At 54.2% G+C, this 21,638-nt stretch overlaps 1 protein-coding gene across 1 annotated transcript in view; it reads right to left on the reverse strand.

Annotated features, from left to right (window-relative positions):
• Positions 1 to 2,783: 2,783 nt before the first annotated feature.
• The window catches only part of CSPG5 (chondroitin sulfate proteoglycan 5), a 36,982-nt gene continuing 18,127 nt past the window's right edge, over positions 2,784 to 21,638 (reverse strand). The window contains exons 3-5 of the mRNA XM_045006455.1: positions 21,354 to 21,542; positions 11,884 to 11,956; positions 2,784 to 3,238 (exon numbers count right to left, since the gene is read on the reverse strand). Of these exons, the coding sequence (XP_044862390.1) occupies positions 3,077 to 3,238; positions 11,884 to 11,956; positions 21,354 to 21,542 (424 nt within the window). The 3' untranslated portion in view covers positions 2,784 to 3,076. The remainder of the gene's footprint in view (positions 3,239 to 11,883; positions 11,957 to 21,353; positions 21,543 to 21,638) is intronic.

Here is a 21,638-nt window from a genome sequence, read left to right on the forward strand (position 1 = left end):
GCAACCATTTACCTAATGCCCTGGACTTAATCCGGGGGAGGAAACTAGGACATTAATAATTGAAATGTAACGATTAGGCACTCAGCAGTATAAAGTCCATTTTGTAAAAAATTTCTTTTTACGTAATGGTTTGGCAACGTTAGAAGATTGTGAGCGGCTGCCTGGACCCCCGTCTACTATCACTGGAATAGACAATGACATTGACCTAACTAGTGGGCTTGGTGCAAATAGTTCTGAACTTTCTCTCTCTCTCTCTGAAGATCAGTTTGAGAGAAAAGTATTTAGGAATAATAGTCATTTATTATAAGAGTTTGAAAAATTAAAAAAAAAATCTAGCAACGGGGCATCATCACTGTACATAGTACTTCACACACCAACAAACGCTTACCTAGAGTTCATCTGGATTAGTAAGGGCGTCACGTTCAGAATTCTAATGATTCTTGGCATTTACAGAAAGCAGCCTGATTTTAGATGACCACCTTGAGGCATCTTCAAAGGTATTGAGGTGTCTCGTTAGCACCTAAGTCCCCCATTTAGGCATTCAGCAGCCTTCTAACCCCATAGGGACCTAAGTCCTGTAGATGTCTACGTTTCCGCTGGCCAGCATCCATAAAACTGCCTAAATCCTGACACCATCCCACAACTAACGAGCCACTGAGCGTCTTAGCATATGCCAAGGTCCCTCCACACAATTCTCAAGTTAGTCGGAGGAATTTCTATCCTGCCAGCAGGGTCTGAGCCTTTAGGCATGCTGTGAGCACACCTAACAGCTGCTGGACCCCCACAGCACAGCTTCACAGATTCCAAGGCCCAAAGGGATCATTGTGATCATCTAGTCCGACCGCCCGTATGACTCAGGCCAGAGAACTGCCTCGAAATAAGGCAGAGGGCTGGCTGCAGGCCTCCAGTAGGTAACGGGGCAGCACAGCATCCATACAAAAGACAAATGGGGGCCCAGGGATCTATGGGGTGAACATGAGAGAGGTATCAAGTATCAGAGGGGTCGCCGTGTTAGTCTGGATCTGTAAAAGCAGCAAAGAGTCTTGTGGCACCTTATAGACTAACAGACGTTTGGGAGCATGAGCTTTCGTGGGTGAATACCCACTTCGTCGGATGCATGTCAGATGCATGAGAGAGGTACTGAGTGTGGCAGGAGAGAGAGAGAGAAATAAGTGTGATGGCTACGGCATGGGCTACTTAAGTGCTTCCACTGACTGCAGGGAGAGCTCTGGGAACTCAGCACTTCTGAACTCAGCCCCTGCAGGCGTCTGAAGTTGGGCACCCAAAGGTTGAGGCATCTAAAATTCGTCAGTTTGTCCTGACATTTCACCCCTCACCGTGCTTAAAAAGATCCCAATGGCCTTGGGCCTGGGCATGAAGTTTCCTACCTTGATAGCACTGATGGGGGTTTTTTTGGACCAGCTGGGTGTATCCTCTAGGCTCAATTACCTGCAACAGCAGGAGGAAGGAGAAGGGGGTTATTGCTGGAGCTAGGGCTTTGGAGTCATCATCTGTATGACTGACTCCATTGTGGAAGGGGCAAGAGAAGTGACTTGGCTTGGGGTCCTCTGTGTCATTTGAATTTCCCTTCCCGTTGCTTCTCTTTAGCTGCACCTGGCGTGCCCATGGCCGTAGCATGCAGTGAAGTGCGGCACCGATTCCCTTCCCAGCAGTGTTTCATCAGCACTGGCCCGGTATCATTCTTCATCCAGCCTTCTCTCCCCTCCCCACCCCAGCAGCTGATGACAGTGGCAAATATGAGCAATGGCTTGACACGGCAGTGGTAGTATGAGAGCGTGTGCTTCTCCTCCGCGTGCCTTGTCCGGCAGGCTTTATGCAGGGCAAAGCTCCCAGTGCCATCACAAACACACTCTCAGCCTTTGCCAAGATGGACAGTGCAACGCTGCAGTAGGACCCCACCTTGCAATGGAGTAAATTGAGGCTCTGACTCAGTTTCACCCTGGCATTATTAGGCAAACCAAGCAAGCCTCACGGGCCAAACCCCATTGATGCCAATGAGAGCTTTTCCTGAGTAAGGACTTCAGGAAATTACCCCCTTCTAAACAACATTTCCCCAGGATCCTCGCCAGCCCTCCACTGGTGGCATTAGGAAGTTGTGTTGGGAATTCTGCAGGGGGAGCTGCTCCCTGTGACTCAGCAATCAACACCCCAGCAGGGTGTCAGACAGTACTATTCGGCTGGATGTTAGCTGCTATTTGTTATTCTGTTTAACATGCTTCGGTCTGCCAGTAAGGGGCAGAAACCATATAATGTGGCTTGACTGGGTTAGCACAGCCCATGACTAATGGCTAGCCACAAGGTGTGGTGAACAGCTCCCTGCCAATCCATGCGCTAACATTTTTTCAAATCGGGTGCAATTCAAGGTCACTGCACCACTACTTTGAGGACTTCAGTCCTGCACAGACTTTGTGCTGGATCTACGGACAGCTGCGGGTTATCACCCATAATCCATTTGGCAAATACTTACAAATATATTCACGATCAATATGCAAATAGCACCAAGGGCTAAATTTACAACAATGGTTGTTTGCGATGAGTAATCGACACTTGCTGAGCGCTGAAATGGGCAGCCCCTTGGAAACAGGAGTCGATCGCGGCCTATCGATGACCTATTTGACCTTTTCCATCTCCAAGCCAGGAATTACAGTCCAGCCCACTCACACAACAGCAACAGGCAACCGCATGGCTTAACTTTAAAAAAATGTTTTATTTCAAGATCTTTCTTTTTTTTGTTTTTAACTCGTATTTCAAAAAAAGTTGGGTAGAAGTACAAAAAAAGTCAGTTGAGTAACAGCAAAGGTTTAGAAATCACAGCCGTGGAACTAACCCAAGCAATATACAGACAGAGCACATACCAGACAACCCAATGGACACAATTCATCTGAAGAGCATTTTGATTCTTCTTTTGTATTATTTTTTCTCTGTACAAAATACACCAAAGCATGCCATGGAGCTGGGGAAAATATAACAAACTAGTTACTAGAAATGAGAGTTGTACAATAGGAAATGGAGTGTGCTCTCTCTCTCTCTCTCTCCCCCGTCCTCTCAGTTTCCTTCATGTCAAGTTGTTCTGCAGACAGTTCACACCGGCCTCATCCTGTTCGCCCTTCCCGTTATCATGCTTGGGTGACGTGGAGTTCTGAATATTAAATGATTCCTCTTCTTTCATGCAGGATTTCAGCGAGTCCTGCAGTTTGTGGGGAGCATTGGGGTCATCCTAGAAAAGAAAGAGGGGGAAAAAAGAAGGGAGAAGAGAGGTAACAGAGGAGGCTCTGAAGGAAGCCAGAGTAGCTAGAAAGAACAGGAGTACTTGTGGCACCTTAAAGACTAACAAATTTATTGAAGCATGAGCTTTCGTGAGCTACAGCTCACTTCTTCGGATGCATAGAATGGAACACACAGACAGGAGATATTTATACATACAGAGAACATGAAAAGGTGGAAGTATGCATACCAACAGGCAGAGTCTAATCAATTGAGATGAGCTATCGTCAGCAGGAGGAAAAAAACTGTTTGAAGTGATAATTAAGATGGCCCATAGAAGGTGTGAGGAGAACTTAACATAGGGAAATAGATTCAATTAATGTAATGACCCAACCATTCCCAGTCTTTGTTTAGACCACAGGTAATTGTGTCTAGTTTGCATATTAATTCGAGTTCAGCAGTTTCTCTTTGGAGTCTGTTTTTGAAGTTTTTTTGTTGCAAAATTGCCACCTTCAAGTCTGTCACTGAGTGGTTATTATTATTATGCTTCAATAAATTTGTTAGTCTTTAAGGTGCCACAAGTACTCCTGTTCTTTTTGCGGATACAGACTAACACGGCTGCTACTCTGAAACCTGTCATTATGCAAGGCACTGCATTTAGCCGTATGGAGTGGAAATCCATCAACTTCATGAACTTCAACCTCTCTAACCACTCAGTGACAGACTTGAAGGTGGCAATTTTGCAACAAAAAAACTTCAAAAACAGTCTCCAAAGAGAAACTGCTGAACTCGAATTAATATGCAAACTAGACACAATTACCTGTGGTCTAAACAAAGACTGGGAATGGTTGGGTCATTACATTAATTGAATCTATTTCCCTATGTTAAGTTCTCCTCACACCTTCTATGGGCCATCTTAATTATCACTTCAAACAGTTTTTTTCCTCCTGCTGACGATAGCTCATCTCAATTGATTAGACTCTGCCTGTTGGTATGCATACTTCCACCTTTTCATGTTCTCTGTATGTATAAATATCTCCTGTCTGTGTGTTCCATTCTATGCATCCGAAGAAGTGAGCTGTAGCTCACGAAAGCTCATGCTTCAATAAATTTGTTAGTCTTTAAGGTGCCACAAGTACTCCTGTTCTTTTTGCGGATACAGACTAACACGGCTGCTACTCTGAAACCTGTCAGAGTAGCTAGAGAAACCCTGCCTCTCTTTATTAGCAGAGCACTGAAAAAGCAGGGGGTGATCAGCACTGCGAGTTGGAGCAGAGGGGCTCCCTCGCTGCGAATTACCACAGAAGGTTCTCAGCCGGCCTGTCACCCACACTCATCCCGCCTGCCATCCTCTCGGCCATGTCCTGCCACGAGACCCCATGACTCAGCTTTGAAACAAACCCACAATGAATTAAATCTGCTCTCAGTGAGTTACTGCATGGCCTTGCTCTCAGCTCTGAAAGCCACTGAGCATAAACAAAGGACCCTGCCTGCCTTAGGGGCCAGCTGCTGCCATGCATCCTGTCACAGCAATGGAGACTGCCCGAGCTGGGTTCAGTTTCGAGAAGGCGAAAGGCAGGGCTGGGGAATTGTGTCCCCCTCGACACACAGCCTTTGCAGGGAGGATTGAGATTGTTTCGTTTCCTCCTCATGTTGCCGATGGAGGTTGTTTACTGGGGTTTCCCAGACATTGCTTCCATGCTGCAGCCCCTAATGACCAATCATACTGAGCCCTTTCCACCTGCAGATGTCAGAGCACTTTACAAAGTCGGGGGAGGGACTAACAGTTACCGTAGCCACCGCTGCACTAATTGGCACTGCTAGGTAAACCGCAGGAACTAAATCTGAGACAGGGCGCCAGTGTCACCATAGGCACGGACTCCATGGGTGTTCAGGGGCTGGAGCACTCACGGGGAAAACTTGGTGGGAGCTGAGCACCCACCGGCAGCACCCCACCCCGCCCCAATGCCCCAGCTCTCCTCCGCCTCCTCCCCTGGGCGCGCCGTGTGCCTGTTTTTTCCCCCTCCCTCCCAGCGCTTGCGCCATGAAACAGCTATTTCACACGGCAAGCGCTGGGAGGGAGCGCAGAGGAGGGGAAACGCGGCACGAGGCAGGGCCGGGGATTTGGGGAAGGGGTTGGAATGGGAGCGGGGCTAGGGAGGCACGAGCACCCACCGGCGCTGGGGAAAGTTGGTGCCTATGAGTGTCATCACCTTAATCTTTTACAGCTGAGGACACTGAGGCAGAGTCACTCAGCCAGTCAGCGGCAGAACCAGGAATAGAAACTGGGCGTCCTGATTCCTGATAGGATAGAGGTCTATAAAATCATGAGTGGTGTGGAGAAAGTAAACAAGGAAGCGTTATTTACTCTATCCCGTAACACAAGAACTAGGGTCACCAAATGAAATGACTAGGCAGCAGCTTTAAAAGAAACAAAAGGAAGTATTTTTTCGCACAACGCAGTCAACCTGTGGAACTCCTTGCCAGAGGACATTGTGAAGGCCAAGACTATAACAGTGTTAAAAAAAACCACAACTAGATAAGTTCATGGAGGATAGATCATGAATGACTGTTAGCCAGGCTGGGCAAGGATGGTGTCCCTAGCCTCTGTTTGCCAGAAGCTGGGAATGGGCGACAGGGGATGGATCACTTGATGATTCCCTGTTCTGTTCATTCCCTCTGGGGCATCTGGCACTGGCCACTGTTGGCAGACAGGATACTGGACTAGACGGACCTTTGGTCTGACCCAGTGTGGCCGTTCTTATGTTAAAAAAAAAAATCACTGCTGCCTAGTGCTCCAATGCCATACCCTCATCGGAGCCGGCCAGGGTTCGTCACCAGCCCCTTGCTCCTGGGGGAGCTTCTTCGGCAGAGCCCCAGCATTATGGATGGTGCAAGGCGTCTGGTGGGCTGCGAGCCGGATGTCTGTGAGGGAGCTGCTGTTTTGGAGGCAGCGTGAAGGGCTCCTGGGGATCTTTCTGGGGGCCCCAAACAGCAGAGCCTAACCCTTCAGATGTCCTTTGCATATTGCTGCCACGCCAGGAGGCCCTCTGGGCTGTAAAATCTCCATTACCACATGAATGTTAAAGGATTGCAAAGACAGCTGTAGATGGCATCCCCCGGGGCCCAGCAGAGCCTCCAGCAGCTCCGGGCTAGCTCACACCTCTGCCCATCGCGCCTGGCTCCTGTCCGGCAGCCCTTCTGCTCTTCCACTTCTGGGTCCTTTCCCAGCTCCGCCGAGCCGCCTCACTCCCGCTGTGCCAGTCCTGCCTCCCACAGCCTTTCAGCCCCGCTCCGCCACACCGCCTCCACTCCCCTTCGCAACAGCCTCTGCTTTTCCGACCCCTGCCTCCCCTGGATACAGAGATGTTAACGGCTGATCCTGCCGCGCTGACATGTTAACATGCTGCCTCTCTGCTGTGCTACCCAACCATTGCACCAGCAATTCCCTCAGGGATTTGGGGGCTTAGTCTGCACCCCGTATCACAATAATTCTACAGACAATGAATCAAGTCCATTGACGGGAGGTTTGCTACGTGTACATGAGCATGGTGCCATGAGCCACTCCAGAAATCAGGAGGAATCTGCCTCTGGTAAGGCATGAGCTGGTACGTTTGGATCTAAAGGCATTCTGGACTGCTCCCTTGAACTAAAGGGAGAAAGCCATTAGTAGTGACTAACATCACTTCCAGACCTCCAGCCACTAGAGAGTGAGATGAGTCCAGCCCTGTGAAAGGTCAATACCGTATCTGCAGCACTGCCCTCTACTGGATGGAATCAGTACTGCTATGCCGTGTGTCATAGGTGCTATACTTCTAGCAGGTAAAGGAGATTCTCTTTTGGCTCAACTCCTAGGAGCCTATGCTTTTGGAGGAGGAGGAAGATCTGAGCTCTGTCCCCAGTGCTGCCGTGAAGTTCTGCATGGCCATGATAGGCAGCATAATGAAGACCTAGGCAGTTGCAGGCTCCTTGCAGGATTTTAGTACCCAACATACTGCATATGAGAAAACAAATGCAACAAATAATGAATTTGTAGCTATTAGCGGGTGCTACGCTGAGAAACTGGCTGCCTGCCAAGAGCCCAGAGAAGGGTTAGCTAATCACGTGACACACTAAAGTAGCACGTTCGACCAGCAGGCTTAATTAAATGCCATCCCAATCACTGATGCTTTGCACATCGAGTAACTGTGGTTATGTAGCTGTGGAGCGACAGATGCAAATTCTGAGACTCAAAGTGCTCCAAGCTGATCAGATCTGTCCAGCGGTAGTTCCCCTGTCACAAAATACTCATCTTTAGGCCAGTTTCTCCTTACCAGTTTTCCCCACATTTAACTGAGCATGGTGAAGGTACTAGATTAATATCCCTGGAGCCTGAGCTCCCCTCTGTGTGCACAGGACAGGTACAGCCTGGACAGATTCAGTGGAAGATTCATACATTTTAAGGCCGAGGAGACCATCTGGTCTGTCCTCCTATATAACACAGGCCAGAGACTCTCCCCTAGCGAGCCCCCTAACTTCTCACACACCTCACTCTGCCGATCTGCCTGCCTTAGCCCCACTCTGGGGATGGGAGGGCAGTTCATTCTCCAGGGCCAGTTCAAACCTATGGTCAGCTGTGGTGGTGGATTCTGAGATGGGGAAACCCAGACACCCCCAGCCTGCTTCCCACAGACCACTAGACTGGACTCAAAGCCAGGCCCTAGAAGGGGAAGGTGCCACCATCTGGAACCAATCCTTGAAGCCATCCAGGCTGCCATTGCTGCAAGGTTTTGTTTGTGTTGGTGAGAAGGGAAAGAAAACAAATGAAGCAGCTCAAAGCCAGAGCAAGGGGTTTGGAGAAGACACCTGGGAGGTGCTGGAACAGGTCTGATCCTTGCACTCCTTCCTCTCCGCTGAGCCAAACTCCCATTACACAGGAGCAAGCCCATGGGATGTAACCAGGAAGGATGCTGATCTGCAGAGCAGTCAGGAGAAGAGGGCCAGCTCCTGTGCACAGCTCCTTACCCAGCCAACTTAGGCAGCTGATGGACCTGGGAAGCAATGGGTCAGACCGGGGAGGTGGGGAAGACAGAGGACTTGATTATACTGATGGTTGATGGTCCCCCAGCCTCATGGATCCAGATGCCAAACGGCCCATATATTAGTGCTGCTAAGTTTCTCTCATATTTCTCAAGATGTCTTCCACCCTGGAGTGGGGAAATGAATGGCTCCTTCATTTCTCTAGTGGAGCCCTCGGGATCTCTCCTCCCAGCCCCCCGCGAGCCATTCAGCTCAGCAGGTTAGTGCATAGCCCTAAGGACAGGGGGATTGATGGCTACGAACCAAGGACGGACAGTTGTGGTGAGAGGAGTGAGAGATAAGGAGAGTTGGGTTCTTGTCCCAACCCTGATACTGGCCTCCCGGCATGCCCTTGGGCAAGTCACTTGGATTCTCTCTGTTTCTGATTTTCACCCTCTGAAACATAAGGCAATATTATTCCAACTGTGGGGAAGTGTTTTTGAGCTCTGGAGGATAAGTGCAAACCCCCATGGCCTGAAATCTAGCAGTGCTGTTCCAATATCAGCCAGAGGGGACACTGCACTTTCTAGCCTCAACTAGCTGTACTGCACAGTGTTACTGTGTGCTGTGAATCAAGTGCTGGGATCCACCCCAGAGCGGGCTGCATTTCAGTGGTGGGTGAAGTGATCCATATATATCCATCCCCTTCTTCTCAGGGGTGCCATGGGAGTGTGTGCCAAGCACTTTGAGATCCCCCATGAAGGGAGCTATAGAAGAGTGAGCATCATTCTCTGTCCTACCCAAAGGTCAGGATCGTTAGAAGAGGTAGATTAATCGCAATAAACGCTGCAGCTCACCCTTGCCCTCCTCTTCGACTGTCACCTGCTCTCTGCGTCGGTCTCTCATTGAGTCTTCTCTAAAGCCCTGTACACGCTCTGGAGCTGGGACTGCGCCTGTACTAACTGTCTGCGATCAGTGCTGCCCAGGGCTCCCGAGGCTCTGGCTTGCGACTCAGTGCTCACTTTCAGGGGTGAGTCAGGGGATGGGCAGAGGAGACCAAGAGAGCAGGGCCGGCTTTATGAACGGCGGGGTCCGATTTGAATACCCGGCGGCAGACCGGGGCTTTGGCAGCACTTCGGTGACGGGGGGTCTGCTCTGGGTCTTCCGTGGCACCGAAGGACCCCCCGCCGCCAAAATGCCGCCAAAGACCCAGAGCGGCCCCACCCCCTACCCGCCAGGTGAGTAAAAAAACAATTAAAAATTAAAAAGACACCTAAGGCGCGGGACCCGAGTCCAGGGAATCGGGGGAACTGGCCTAAAGCCGGCCCTGCACGAGATAACAGGTTCATTTTCACCCCCAGTGGTGGCATTCTCTGCACCCAGGTCCTAACCTTGCAACACCTTCCTACCGAGAGGCAAAGGGGAAGCTCTGGGTGAGCATCTGTCCTGTACTTGCCCTTAGCTGGCCACGCTCTGCAGTTTGCATCTTTGGCTCCCTTTTCTGACAGGGAGTAAGGAGCTGGGCACAGGCACAGAGGAAGCCCAGCCTCTGGAGGATTCAGCAGGCTGCAAACCCACCGGGCCCAGGTGGACGGGCCAAGAGTGGCCTCCTGAGGTAAGACCCCTTTGCTGGGAAATTGGAGGGGGGCATGCAGGATCTCTCAGGCACCCTGCCCTTGGCTGGGTCCCATCTGGCTGCCCCATGCTGCTGCGTCAGCACCACTCACTCCCCAAGGAACCCTGCTTGCTCCGAGGGGGCAGAGCGGGCACAGGGACGTGGAGAGGTGAGCTGGAGGCACCGGGGAAATGGGAGAGAGAGGGAGGGAGCCGGAAGGAGGGCAGAGAAAGGGTGTGGGGGAAAAAATGCTCCCTGGATTTCAGGGATCAGTGACCCACATCATCCCAGATCTGGCGGGGCAGGACCCTGCAATGTCCCACGCATGGTGACACAATGGGTCCCTCAAAATCTTACATTCAGAGGGTCCCACAAAGTGCCACAGTGTCCCACACAGAGAGGGTCCTGCAATGCCCTGTGGTTGGGGGCACAGTGCCCAGAATGCCCCACAGTTGGGGGTGCTGGGTCCCACAGCATCTCCTGGGTCATGGGTCAGCTCAGCCTCTCCCATTTCAGGGCTTTGTGTCGCCCATTTGAGGGCTTGAGACCCCTATTTCCATGTACAACACCCAGGGCTCAGAGTCCCCCTTAGCCCCCATGCCCATGCCTTGGGGTCTTTGTCCCTTTCTCAGGGTCCACCCCCACCCCCCCGACGCAGCCAGCGAGGTCCTGAGACATGGGATAGGGGTTTGCACCAGACAGGGCCTCAGAACCTCACAGGCCCCACAGCGCTTTGCTGGAGCGAGTGAGTGACACACAGCGACACACCCAGACCAGCCACGCCGCCCTACCATCCAGGCTGCACAGCACTCCCACGTGAGCATGGACACGACAGAGGGAGGGCAGGGGAAGAAGCCGAAATGAGCGACAGGGGGGAGACGCTGACTAGACGGGCTGGCAGCCGCTACGGCACTGACGGAGGCTGCTTCAGAGTGCGAGGCGCAGGCCGAGCAGGGGGTCCTGCTCCAGCAGGGCGAGCTCCCGGAGCCTGCGAGGATCAGGGGCCTCGCTCAGTGTCAGAGAACAGGGGTGGGAAAATGGGGATTTCTCCCCACTCCCGCCATTGCTGTTCTGGGGTTTGCCCCGAGAGGGGGGCCGCTCTGGGCACCGCCAGTGAGAAGGCGGGAGGGAGAGCAGGACGTTCCACCCAGCGGCTTCACTCGGGCTAACGGCTGCCACCTCTGAGGTACGAAGTACCGGGAGGTCTGGGATGGTCCTGAGCCCACAACACTGGCTGGCTGGCAGTGGGTGCTGAGCACCCTTCCACACTGCCCAGGACAGTCCTGGGAAATCCTTGGCCAGTGGCAGCCCCACTCAGACCCGTGTCTATGTCAGGGTCCCCAGGGTGAGTCCACGGCCCCGGCCTGCAGACATCCCCCCTGGAGCCAGTAACCATCCCCGGCAAACCCTTTCTGTGCCCCCCGGCAGGGCCCTGAACTCTGCATTCCCTCCCCATGGCCCCTCCATGGTGCTGGCTCCCTCCTAAGCGTGTGAACCTCGGACATCTTCAGCCCCTGCACTCCCTCTCCTCAGACCTGAACCTGCTCCTGGCTCCCACCCTGTCCTGCCCCGCAGGCTCCTGCCTGGGATCCCTGCGCCACCCCAGCTCCTGCCAGGATCCTGCTGTATCACAAGCGAGCAGGATGCCAGGCACTGCAACGCTCATGGGTGGGGTTACAGTCCACGACACGTTGCCACGTCCTGCTGGGCAGCCTGTCACGGGCCCAGGAGTCACCTACACCTCTACTCCCCTCTGCACTGCTCCCAGGGGCAGGCCTGTGCAGATGGGGCAGGGGGTTTCACCACAGCCTGATCCAGTGCCAGCCTATTGGCACCAGTAGCCGCAGTGCCCCCGCTCTCTGTGCCGTGACTCTGCAGGCGCGCGCTGAAGCAGCCCCTGGCCAGCGCAGGCTGTGGGGAGGGGGAGGCGTGCAGAAGGGGGAGACATGAAGAAGACGAGTTACCTGACAGATAATGTTATCATAGTAAGCCAATGCACGGGCATAAGGGGAGAGGTTACATGGGGTGTCGCAAAGTTTCCTTACATTTGGATGGGAGCCCTCGGCAATCGTGGACAGGGAAAAGTTATCGTTGTGGAGCTCGGACGGCGTTCGGTACCTGCCAGCGGGGAGAGGAGACACAAATGGCGAGAGGTCAGTAGCCTGCTGATCAGTCGTACAGTCAATTGCTTGACCACATTTCGGTTAGGAAATATACCCAAGAGACCAAATAACACACTGATTAGTATGGCACAGGGGAAAGGTTCTACGCGATATGAGCCCCAGAAGAGCCATCCCATGCAGGGATGTTCCATTCACCTTACGCAGAAGGCAGGCTGCCCAAAGCCACGCCCTGAAACCAGTATTTCATACCCTACTTGTTTACCAGAAAAAGGTACCGCATCCGTCATTCAGCTTTCACGTGTTTGTGAGCCTGGTGTGCCCCATGTATTCCAGACGGGGACGTACCTTTGGCTTTGTGTCATAGAATCTCAGGGTTGGAAGGGACCTCAGGAGATCATCTAGTCCAACCCCCTGCTCAAAGCAGGACCAATCCCCAACTAAATCATCCCAGCCAGGCCTTAAAAACTCCTAAGGAAGGAGATTCCACCACCTCCCTAGGTAACCCATTCCAGTGCTTCACCACCCTCCCAGTGACATAGTGTTTCCTAATATCCAATATCCTAATGTCGCGTATGGACGTTCCAGGTGCTAAGGGGGATGAAAGCACCACCAAGGTTGTGTGGGCAGCTCCTTTCCCGTTGTTCTGAAGACATAATCAGCTGCCCTGATGCCGACAGTTTGCCTATCTAGTCGGGCCAAGGCCTCCCTCGGCCAGTGCAAAGAGTTATGGGATATTGAGCATCAGTGTTCAGGATTATGACGCAGGGGCGGGCCAAGTGGCCTCCATAGGTACAATATGTATATTTAAATGCTTGGGATATAGATAATGTGGGAAGTATTATTAGGATAATACGTACATACGTGCTGGCCAGTGGCTATTAGTCAACAGGCCCCACGAGCTCAGTCAAGACACAGCAAGGAGCACATGCCGAGCCAACCGACCCTCCCATCCAACACCCAGCTCCCAGCCCCTCCTGCCCTGGCCCTCCACCCAGCTCATCCCCAGCGCCTTCCCAGAGGCCTTCGCTTCATGCACTCTTGCTAACACAGAGTGACGGCACAAGGAGGCGCCTCATGCCAGGGATGCCCAGGGCCGCCCAGAGGGGGGGGGCAAAGGGGGCAATTTGCCCCGGGCCCCGGGCTCCGCAGGGGCCCCCAAGAGAAGAGCGGAGGCTCCCGCCTCCACCCCTCTCTTGGCGCCTCGGCGCATCAAGCGCCGAGTCTCCGGCCGAGCCCCTGAGCCCCGCCCCGCTCAGAGCTGCGTGGTGAGGGGGGCGGGGCAGCTGCCTCCACTGGGCGTGGAGCTCACAGCCCCGCCCCCTCACCACGCGGCTCTGAGCGGGGCGGGGCTCAGGGGCTCGGCCGGAGACGCGCTCAGGTAAGGGGCCGGGGCGGGGGGGAGGGGTTAGAGGCTGAGGCCGAGGCCGGGGCCGTGGGACCTGCCGCCGCCGCCGAAGTGCCCCGAAGGCCCGCGGTGGGGACCCCCCCGCCCCGCCCCCGAATTACCGCCGAAGACCGGGCTGCGCTTCGGCGGCGGGTCCCGCTTCGGCGGTAATTTGGCGGCAGGGGGCTCCCGCCGCGGGTCTTCGGGGCACTTCGGCGGCGGGTCCCGGAACGGAAGGGCCCCCCCGCCGCCGCCGAAGACCCCGGGCCCCCGGAATCCTCTGGGCGGCCCTGGGGACGCCTCCCTAACAGCAGGGAGTGGGGCTGCTGTCACAGGCAGAGTCGGAGATGGGGCCGTGCTAGTGCCATCTCCTGGAGTCCCCACACGGACCTTCCCACGGTCACACTCACACATACTGGCCTGTACGCACAGCTACACTGGTATGTGCATAAATGCATGCACACTCTCACACATTTGCGCGTGCGCACACACACACACACACACACACTTGTCCACACCCTCACCTCGAGTCCCCTTTGTACACATTCATTCGCCCGGCACACTGTTGTGTACACACTCCCAAGCCAGCCTGCACGCCCATATGCTCACTCCCCATCCTACATGAACTTGAACCATCGCTGCACTCACGTGCACACACGAGTGTCTCCACACACACATGCCATGCTGCACGCACATCTCCACCGATTAGACCAGGTATGCACATGTGTGCACCTATACCTGCGCATGGGCATTGTAACAGGTACACTGTCCCTTTAATCCTAGAAAGACCCAGAAGACCCCGTTCCAGGAACAATGGAATGAACAATGGCTCAGGAAATGGTGGACGCTGGAGGAGAGGCAGCAGCCCCAGGGGATTAGTAGTGGGATGGGAAAAACCCAGGACACCGTCCTTTTCAGGGCGCAGGACAGGGTGGGGCAGGCCCGCTGGGAGGAGCTCTCCGCAGGAGGGCAGTAGATCTGCTGCCTGCCTGCGCCCGCAGCACACCCGGCGGTGGGCAAAAGGAGGAAGCCGAAAAGGCTGCGCTCCGCCTAGAAAGGGCTGGGTGGGAGGGGTCGCTGTGTGCGGCGCAGACTTGGGCAGAAGAGCTAGAGCTGAGTGTGACCCTTCGTGTTGTGGCCTGCGGCTTGTTTTGAATAGTTTCGGGGGGTGGGAAGCCATGAGAAAAATTGCCTGGAGATCTTTAGGGGCAACAGAGGCAACCTGCTGCAAAACTGCCTCTGGCCACAAGGGGGGGTAACTCAACAGGCAGCTGCCCTGATATAAGCATATGCTTCCCCCCCCCACCCCCCACACACACACTACACACTCTTCCATGGACACTGGTGTGCACCCCTCCCCCATACACACTAGCACACCCTCTCCACGCCTGCTGTGCCACCCTGCACTAGTGTGCACACACACCCCTCTCGTGCATGCCCCTCCATGCACGTTCACACAGGTCAGGGGAAGCGGCTGGGGTGATGCTGCCGGAGTGACGGCCAGCACCCTTCCCCCTGCCCCCCCGGTGACCAGAGGCCCAGAGGCTGGTGCCTGGTGGAATCTGGTTTTCCCCAGAGGCTCCTGGCCCTGGGAACGGACAAAACACCATCTGCTGCTGCCAGGCTAAGCAGCCCCATGCAGAGCAGCAGCTGCTGAGGGCTTTGCAAAGCTCTTTCCCCGTGCCTCCCCGGAGGAGGGGCGGAAGGGACACCCGCTTTGTGGCTGTGCATTCAGGCAGGGCCCAGGGCCTGGCTCGTTTGCATTTGTGCCCGCGAATGGGAGAAAGGTGCCGCATGCACGTGCTGACATGCAGGCCGGGCCCATGACCCCCAGTCATTCAGGAGGAGAGTCCAAGGCAGTTCCCAGGCTGTACAGAGGGGCAGCCGCTAGGCACCGATCCCGGCAGCTGGGCTTCGTTAGCGCTTGGATTTAGATCTGAAAAGAGCCGCTCCAATTTACAGAGCCGCTTTCATCCCAATGAGAATCCCAAGCCCTGAATGGGCACCAGTCAGCCAGCCAGCTCCCTGCAGTGGGGAGAGGGGATACCGTTCCCCGAGACACCAGGGTCACCCCCACTATGCCACGTCCACCCACCTCTGCATCAGGGCCTCATCCAAAAGGGCCGCAGAGGGTGGGTGCATCTTAGCATGGAGCCAAGTGCAGGCTGGCAAGCGTGTGTGAGCTCGTGCCCTGCTGCAACTTTGTGGACGGTTTCAGAAACCCAGGGGCCTGCCCATAACCCTGGGTCCTATTGTGCAGAGGCTGGGGTGAGACCCCAAGTGTCCTGGCCAAATTCAAATGGAAGAAATGTAAATCCCGCTCCTCTTAATCTCCTCTTGTGTTGCAAGCTGAGAGGTTTGCTCACAAGACTGGGAGCTAGGAAATCGTAAGGATTAAACCTTGCTCTGAAAATGACCCTCTTCATAGCGTTAAGGTAAATCATGTCCCCTCAATGCCTCAGTTTCCCCATCTATAAAATGGGAATAATCTTTAACGACCTCAGTGACAGGGGGTTACAAAAATGGTTACTGCCTGGGAAGTGCTCTGAAGATGTAACGAGTGCTAATGAACCACCAAGGATTGTGATTCACTGGATGGAGAATTCTTCACTGCCGCGCTACAGTGTTGTGTCCTGTTGCTGTGCGCTGTTAACAGCTACCAGGTGTCACTCCAGAGCTGGCTGCATTTCTGAGAGGGCTGAAGCAATTCACATGTCCTGTGTACTGCAGAGTTTACTGGGACAAAGAGCTATCGATGTCAAGCTCTGGAGGAATGCGAGAAAGAGTCTGCATGATCCTGTAGGGTGCACCCACCACGGAGGGAGAGGGGCTTAATGAACAGACAGCAGGGGCTGTGGGGCGCCAGCTGGATCAATGGGATGAAATTAAGAAAGGTTAAAAATGAGGCCGCGTGTTAGGAGCGAGGCATGGCTAGCGAGACTGGGCTGTGGAATCGGCTCCAGGGGGAGAGAGGTGAGCGCCCCATCGCTTGGGACATTCAAACCAGGCAGCGCAAAGCACTTCCTAATAATAACACTAGGCACTTTACAAACATTAATTAACCACTCATTAGGGAGCCCTCCTGCCTGGCCCTGGGGGATGGGAATCTAGCTGAGCTCGTCCAGTCCATCACAGGCGGTGGGGCTCCTACAAGCCTTTGCAGTCCAGCACCGCGCTGCTTGGGGGGTATAATCAGAGGTTGACAAAGCCAACAGATGGATGCTCACGGGATGGGGGTGACTCCAGCAGCTGGCTCAGTCTGTTCCCCTCCAGCCTCTTCAGGGCAGAGAGTAACATGCACCTACAGTCTGAGCACGCAAAGGCAAAGCTCAGTTGGGTCTCTCTTGAGGAGCTGGGATGGTTTTGGGTGGGGCCGTCTTCCTGCACTCCAGATCTCACTGGGGCTGGGGAAGTGGTAAGGCTGCCCCAGCCCTTTACCCTGCTAACACAAGCTGAGAGCTGCCCCTAAGAGATGCATGGCTTGGCACACAGCCCTTTGCCCAAGAGACAAGCACCAAGCCGCAGTGTGGGCTATGGGTCCGAGCCCAACAACGGGAGCCAGGAACGCCTGGGTTCTAAGCCCAGCGACGACATGAACTGCTGCCTTGTGCCTCCGTTTCCCCATCTTTAACACTGGGAATCAGAGATCTTAAGGTCGAAGGGCTCATCTTGTCTCATCTCCTGCATAATTTAGACCAGAGAAGTTCAATAACCTCCAACTCCCATGGGGGCCATGAAAATTAATTAGTTAATGTTTATAAAGAATGTTAAATTATTAAAAATGCTGCAGGGTAACAGTGATGAATGACATGTCTATAAAGCCTTGCAGCCCAAGCCTCCAAAGTGCCAACTCACTGAAATGCAGCCACCTCTGGGGTGGGTGGCATCAGCTGATGAACAGCACACAGCAACACTACCCAACAGCCTGGCACAAGTCGTGAAGAATACCTTCTCCACTTAACACTGCCAGAGGATTTAGAGAGGCAGAATCTAACTATCCAGACTGGACTCTGACTAGGACACGGGGGGGGCGGGTTATACTCCAACTTTTCCAAAAAATGCCAGGGGATCTTCGATAGCCGCAAATTGTCAGCACCTGTTTCATGGCTCACTCAAAAGATGGCACTTCCCGCAGCACAGCGCCCCCTAGCACCAGACAGGGGCATTGCTTCAGTACTAACAGCGGTAAGTGCACCACCTACTGACTCACCCACACCACTGGGAGGTTTCCCACCCAGACTCTGCTTATTGGCAGAGATCTCAGCCTGCTGAGATGGTGACAAACCCCAGCCAGAGAGAGTCAGAGACACCCTACGGCCCCTTAGGGTGACCAGACAGCAACTGTGAAAAAACGGGACAGGGGTGGGGGGGTAACAGGTGCCTATATAAGAAAAAGTCCCAAAAAACGGGACTGTCCCTTTAAAAACGGGACATCCAGTCACCCTACGACCCCTCCTGCCTGATCCCAATGCCCTCCCTGCTGAGGCTGCTCCTGTGGCTTGCTCGCTGCTACGCACGTCTGGGATTTCACCCGGGAGATTTACTAGCTGACGAGCATAACAGCGACGGACGACACTGTTCCAGCTCACCGGCCAGGCAGCCCTCTGCCCGGCGCGGCGGCTCCCCACATAACTCACGGGCTCTGGCAGGGATTCCGCGGCTCTCCGGAGTGTGAAGCTGTGCCGGGCGGGAGCACAATGCTGCGTCCCATGGGGCTGTCCCATTACTCAGCACCCGAACCAACCCAGCCACTTCCTCCTGCGCCGTGGATGAATGCACGTTGCACAGGGAAACAGTGCACGGGCCTGCACTGGGACTGGGGCGTTCCCTACATCCTGCTCTCCTACACCATTCCCAATAGACTCCTGCTGGGCCTGGGGCGCTCCCTACACCCTGCTGTGTGACACCGCTGTGATGTTGCACGCCATATGTTTATGGAAACAGGCTTATGAGTGTGAATATAATGTAACTGGAATATGCTTTATGCAAAAAGGTCTCATTACAAAGCTTATCATCTACTGAGTGTGTTCAGCCTATTTGTATGAATGTATCATCCTTGTATCTGAAGCTAGCAATATGAAGTATAACTCTGAAGTCCTACTGTCATTGTGCAAAGTGTGGGCCATTAATGGTGGCTTGGAATCTTGATGGCTCCCATAGACTAGGACAACTGGTTGTGAATGGGTTTATTGACCTGCAAGCCTTCCTGTGTAGTGATGTGGGTAATGAAGAATGAGGTCTTACAGTGACATGTGGCCATGTCACGATACTGGAATCCATCTTAAAGCTGGTGCTGTTCCATTTAGGAGAAGGGTGGGGACCCAGAGAGACAAAAGATTCCCGCCTTGGGCCAAAGCTATAAAAGGGGGTGGAGCAGGACAAAGGGGGCTGCAGTCACGAGAAATCCCCCTAGTTACTACCTGAGCTGGAACAAGGACTGGACATGGGGAAAGGATTAGGCCCAGACTAGGAAGGAGCCTAGTCTATGAAAGACGCTTATTGAAACGTCTCTGAGGGTGAGATTTTACCAGTAATCAGTTTCTTAATGTATTAGGCTTAGACTTGCATGTTTTGTTTTATTTTATTTTGCTTGGTAACTTTGTTCTGTTATTACTTGAAACCACTTAAATCCTACTTTTTATACTTAATAAAATCACTTTTGTTTATTAACAAACCCAGAGTAAGTGATTAATACCTGGGGGAGCAAACAGCTGTGCATCTCTCTCTATCAGTGTTATAGAGGGCGGACAATTCATGAGTTTACCCTGTATAAGCTTTATACAGAGTAAAACGGATTTATTTGGGATTTGGATCCCCTTGGGAACTGGATGTCCGGATGCTGAAGACAGGATCACTTTCTGAGCTGTTTTTGGTTAAGTCTGCCTGTAGTGAAGCGGTGCAGCGCCTCCTGCTGGTGGTCCTGGGAATTAGCTCGATTCCAGCTTGGAGCGCCCTCTGCTGGCCAGTGGTTCACCTGCCTCAGGCCCCTGGTTCAATTATCCTGGGGTTCTGCCCTCTGCAGTAGCCCGCTCTGCGTTTCCCCTTCCTGGGGAACCCCCAACCCTCTATCCCCACCTCGCCTCAGTGGCTACTGCCAGTCATTGTCTAGCCGCCGCTCACTGGGGCCAACCGCAGGCTGTAAAAGGCCACTCATCACTGGCAAGGGGGGTCGGACCAGCTGTCTCCATCTAACTCCAGGCTACAGCCTCTGCAACCCCAGTACCTGTTTGGCCTTTAGCAAGGCCCGCAGCCTGGGGATTTGCCAGGCTGGAGCTCCCCAGCATCTCTGGCCTTTCCCTGTACCCTGAGCTCCCAGGCAGCCCGGTCCTTCTCCCTCCAAGGCTGGGGAGAGACTGACTCAGCTCTTGGCTCACAGCCCTTTTATAGGGCCAGCTGGGCCCTAATTGAGCTGGCCACAGCTGTGGCTGCTTCCCCAATCAGCCTATCTTGGCTGTTTTAACCCCTGTTCTCCAGGAGTGGGGCAGCCGCCCCACTACACTGCCACTTTGGGGGCGTGGTTCAGACCTGGGTCTGGGTTGCAGCAGGCTGGCGTGTCTGGCTCAAGAAGGCAGGGTACTGGAGTCCCAAGCCATCAGGGAAAACGGGCTCAGAGGTAATTTCAGCACCTCAGGTGACAGTCCCAAGGGGCTCTCTGTGACCGAACCCGTCACAACCATTCCCGATAGACTCCTGCTGAGACTGGGGTTCTGGGGAGCTCCCTACACCCTGCTGTGCGACACCATTCCCAACAGACTTGCTAGGGGAGTCTGCTAGTAACTGTGAGCTCCTCCTTCCCTCCAGTGACGCCTGCTTGAAGGCTCAGAACGCTCTCTTTCCTCTCAAAGCTCCTGGACTCCACGATCCAGATTAGACTTTCGCAGCTCAAGCACCCCCTTAGCTGGTCTTAGTCAGCATAACAAGAGCACACGCTGTGAGAGCCAGACGCAGGGCAGTGCCTTGCTCTTTGCTCACACCGATCCCTTGCTAGAAATGGGGTTCCCAGTAGCACAGAAAGTACCGACACCCCAAGAGTTTCCAATGCAGCCCAAACACTGGCTGGCTGCAGGCTGTTCTAGGGGAGTCAGCCACAGGGCTCTGGCCAGATTCAAACCTTGCATTTTGCCCCATCCATTTCAACTGGACAATTTCATTCCTGTCCTAATCTGCAGCACAGTATTGCTGTGTGCTGTCCAACTGCACCTCTGGCCTTCCAGTTGTCCCTCTGTGGCACATGCGGCATGTCCTTAGGGCTGCCATACATTGGTGGCTGGGTTTAGTGTGTGGGAGCAGGGTGGTGCTGATGGCCTGTGACATACCAGGGGCCGGATGAGATGATCCAGCGTCCCTTCTGGCCTCGAACTCTATAACTGGCTCTATAACTGCTGTGTCCTCCCACCCCCACCCCCCAGAGGTGGCTGCACTTCAACAGGGGGTGCATGGCATGTGGGGACCTTGCTGGATGACAGGCATGTACACACGCATGCCAGTCTTTTGCTCCACACCTGTGGGTCAGGACCCACACTGGGGAGAACTGGGCCAAAGGTGGGAGCAGAGATGGCCTAAAAACCGTGAGCTCTCTTGTTCCACAGTGTCGCCTCCCCAGCTGGCAGGGCCAGGGGGCAGGAATGCCCCCGGGGGTTGGCAGGCAGTCACTCCCCTTGGATAGTAGGTAGGTGCCCTTCCGTTTTTCACTGGCATCCCATGGGCGGGCTGGCTGGCATGTGCTCAGGTACCCTCCCACTCCCCATGGGTTAGACAAGTGGATGCTCCCCTCCAGGTTAGCTGCATGTGCCCTCCCGACCAGCATACTCCCTGTAAGCTAGCAGACAGGTCAGCTCCCGTGGGACCCCAGGTGGGCATGGTACAAGCTGATTAGCACATGGACCCTCTCCTGTGAGCTGCCAGCTGGGTTCCTTCCCACTACCTCCCGCATCCTGCCAGCCCCCTCCCCGTGGGCTCTCTCCCTGCCCTCCCCACCGGGCCCCTGCCCGCTCCCCAGGCCGCTCACTTGGTCTTGCGCAGCTTGTTATTCTCAGTCTTGAGCAGGTAGAGCTTCTTGGCGAAGAAGACGGTCATCATGAAGAGCAGCAGGACCACGAGTGCCGCCGAGCCCACGGCCACGCACATCACCTGGAAGTCGGTGATGATGGACTCGCAGCGAATTCCCTTGTGCCAGATGTAGTCCTGGGTGTTGCACCTGCAACGGGACCCGTCCCACCAGTGAGGGGCCAGCTCAGCAAATGCCACCCAGCAACAGAGCCAGCAGGACATGCCGAGAGCTGGCTCAGCCTGG

Source organism: Mauremys mutica, chromosome 2, assembly GCF_020497125.1.
Source record: "Mauremys mutica isolate MM-2020 ecotype Southern chromosome 2, ASM2049712v1, whole genome shotgun sequence".
In the NCBI taxonomy this organism is placed as follows: Eukaryota; Metazoa; Chordata; order Testudines; family Geoemydidae; genus Mauremys; species Mauremys mutica.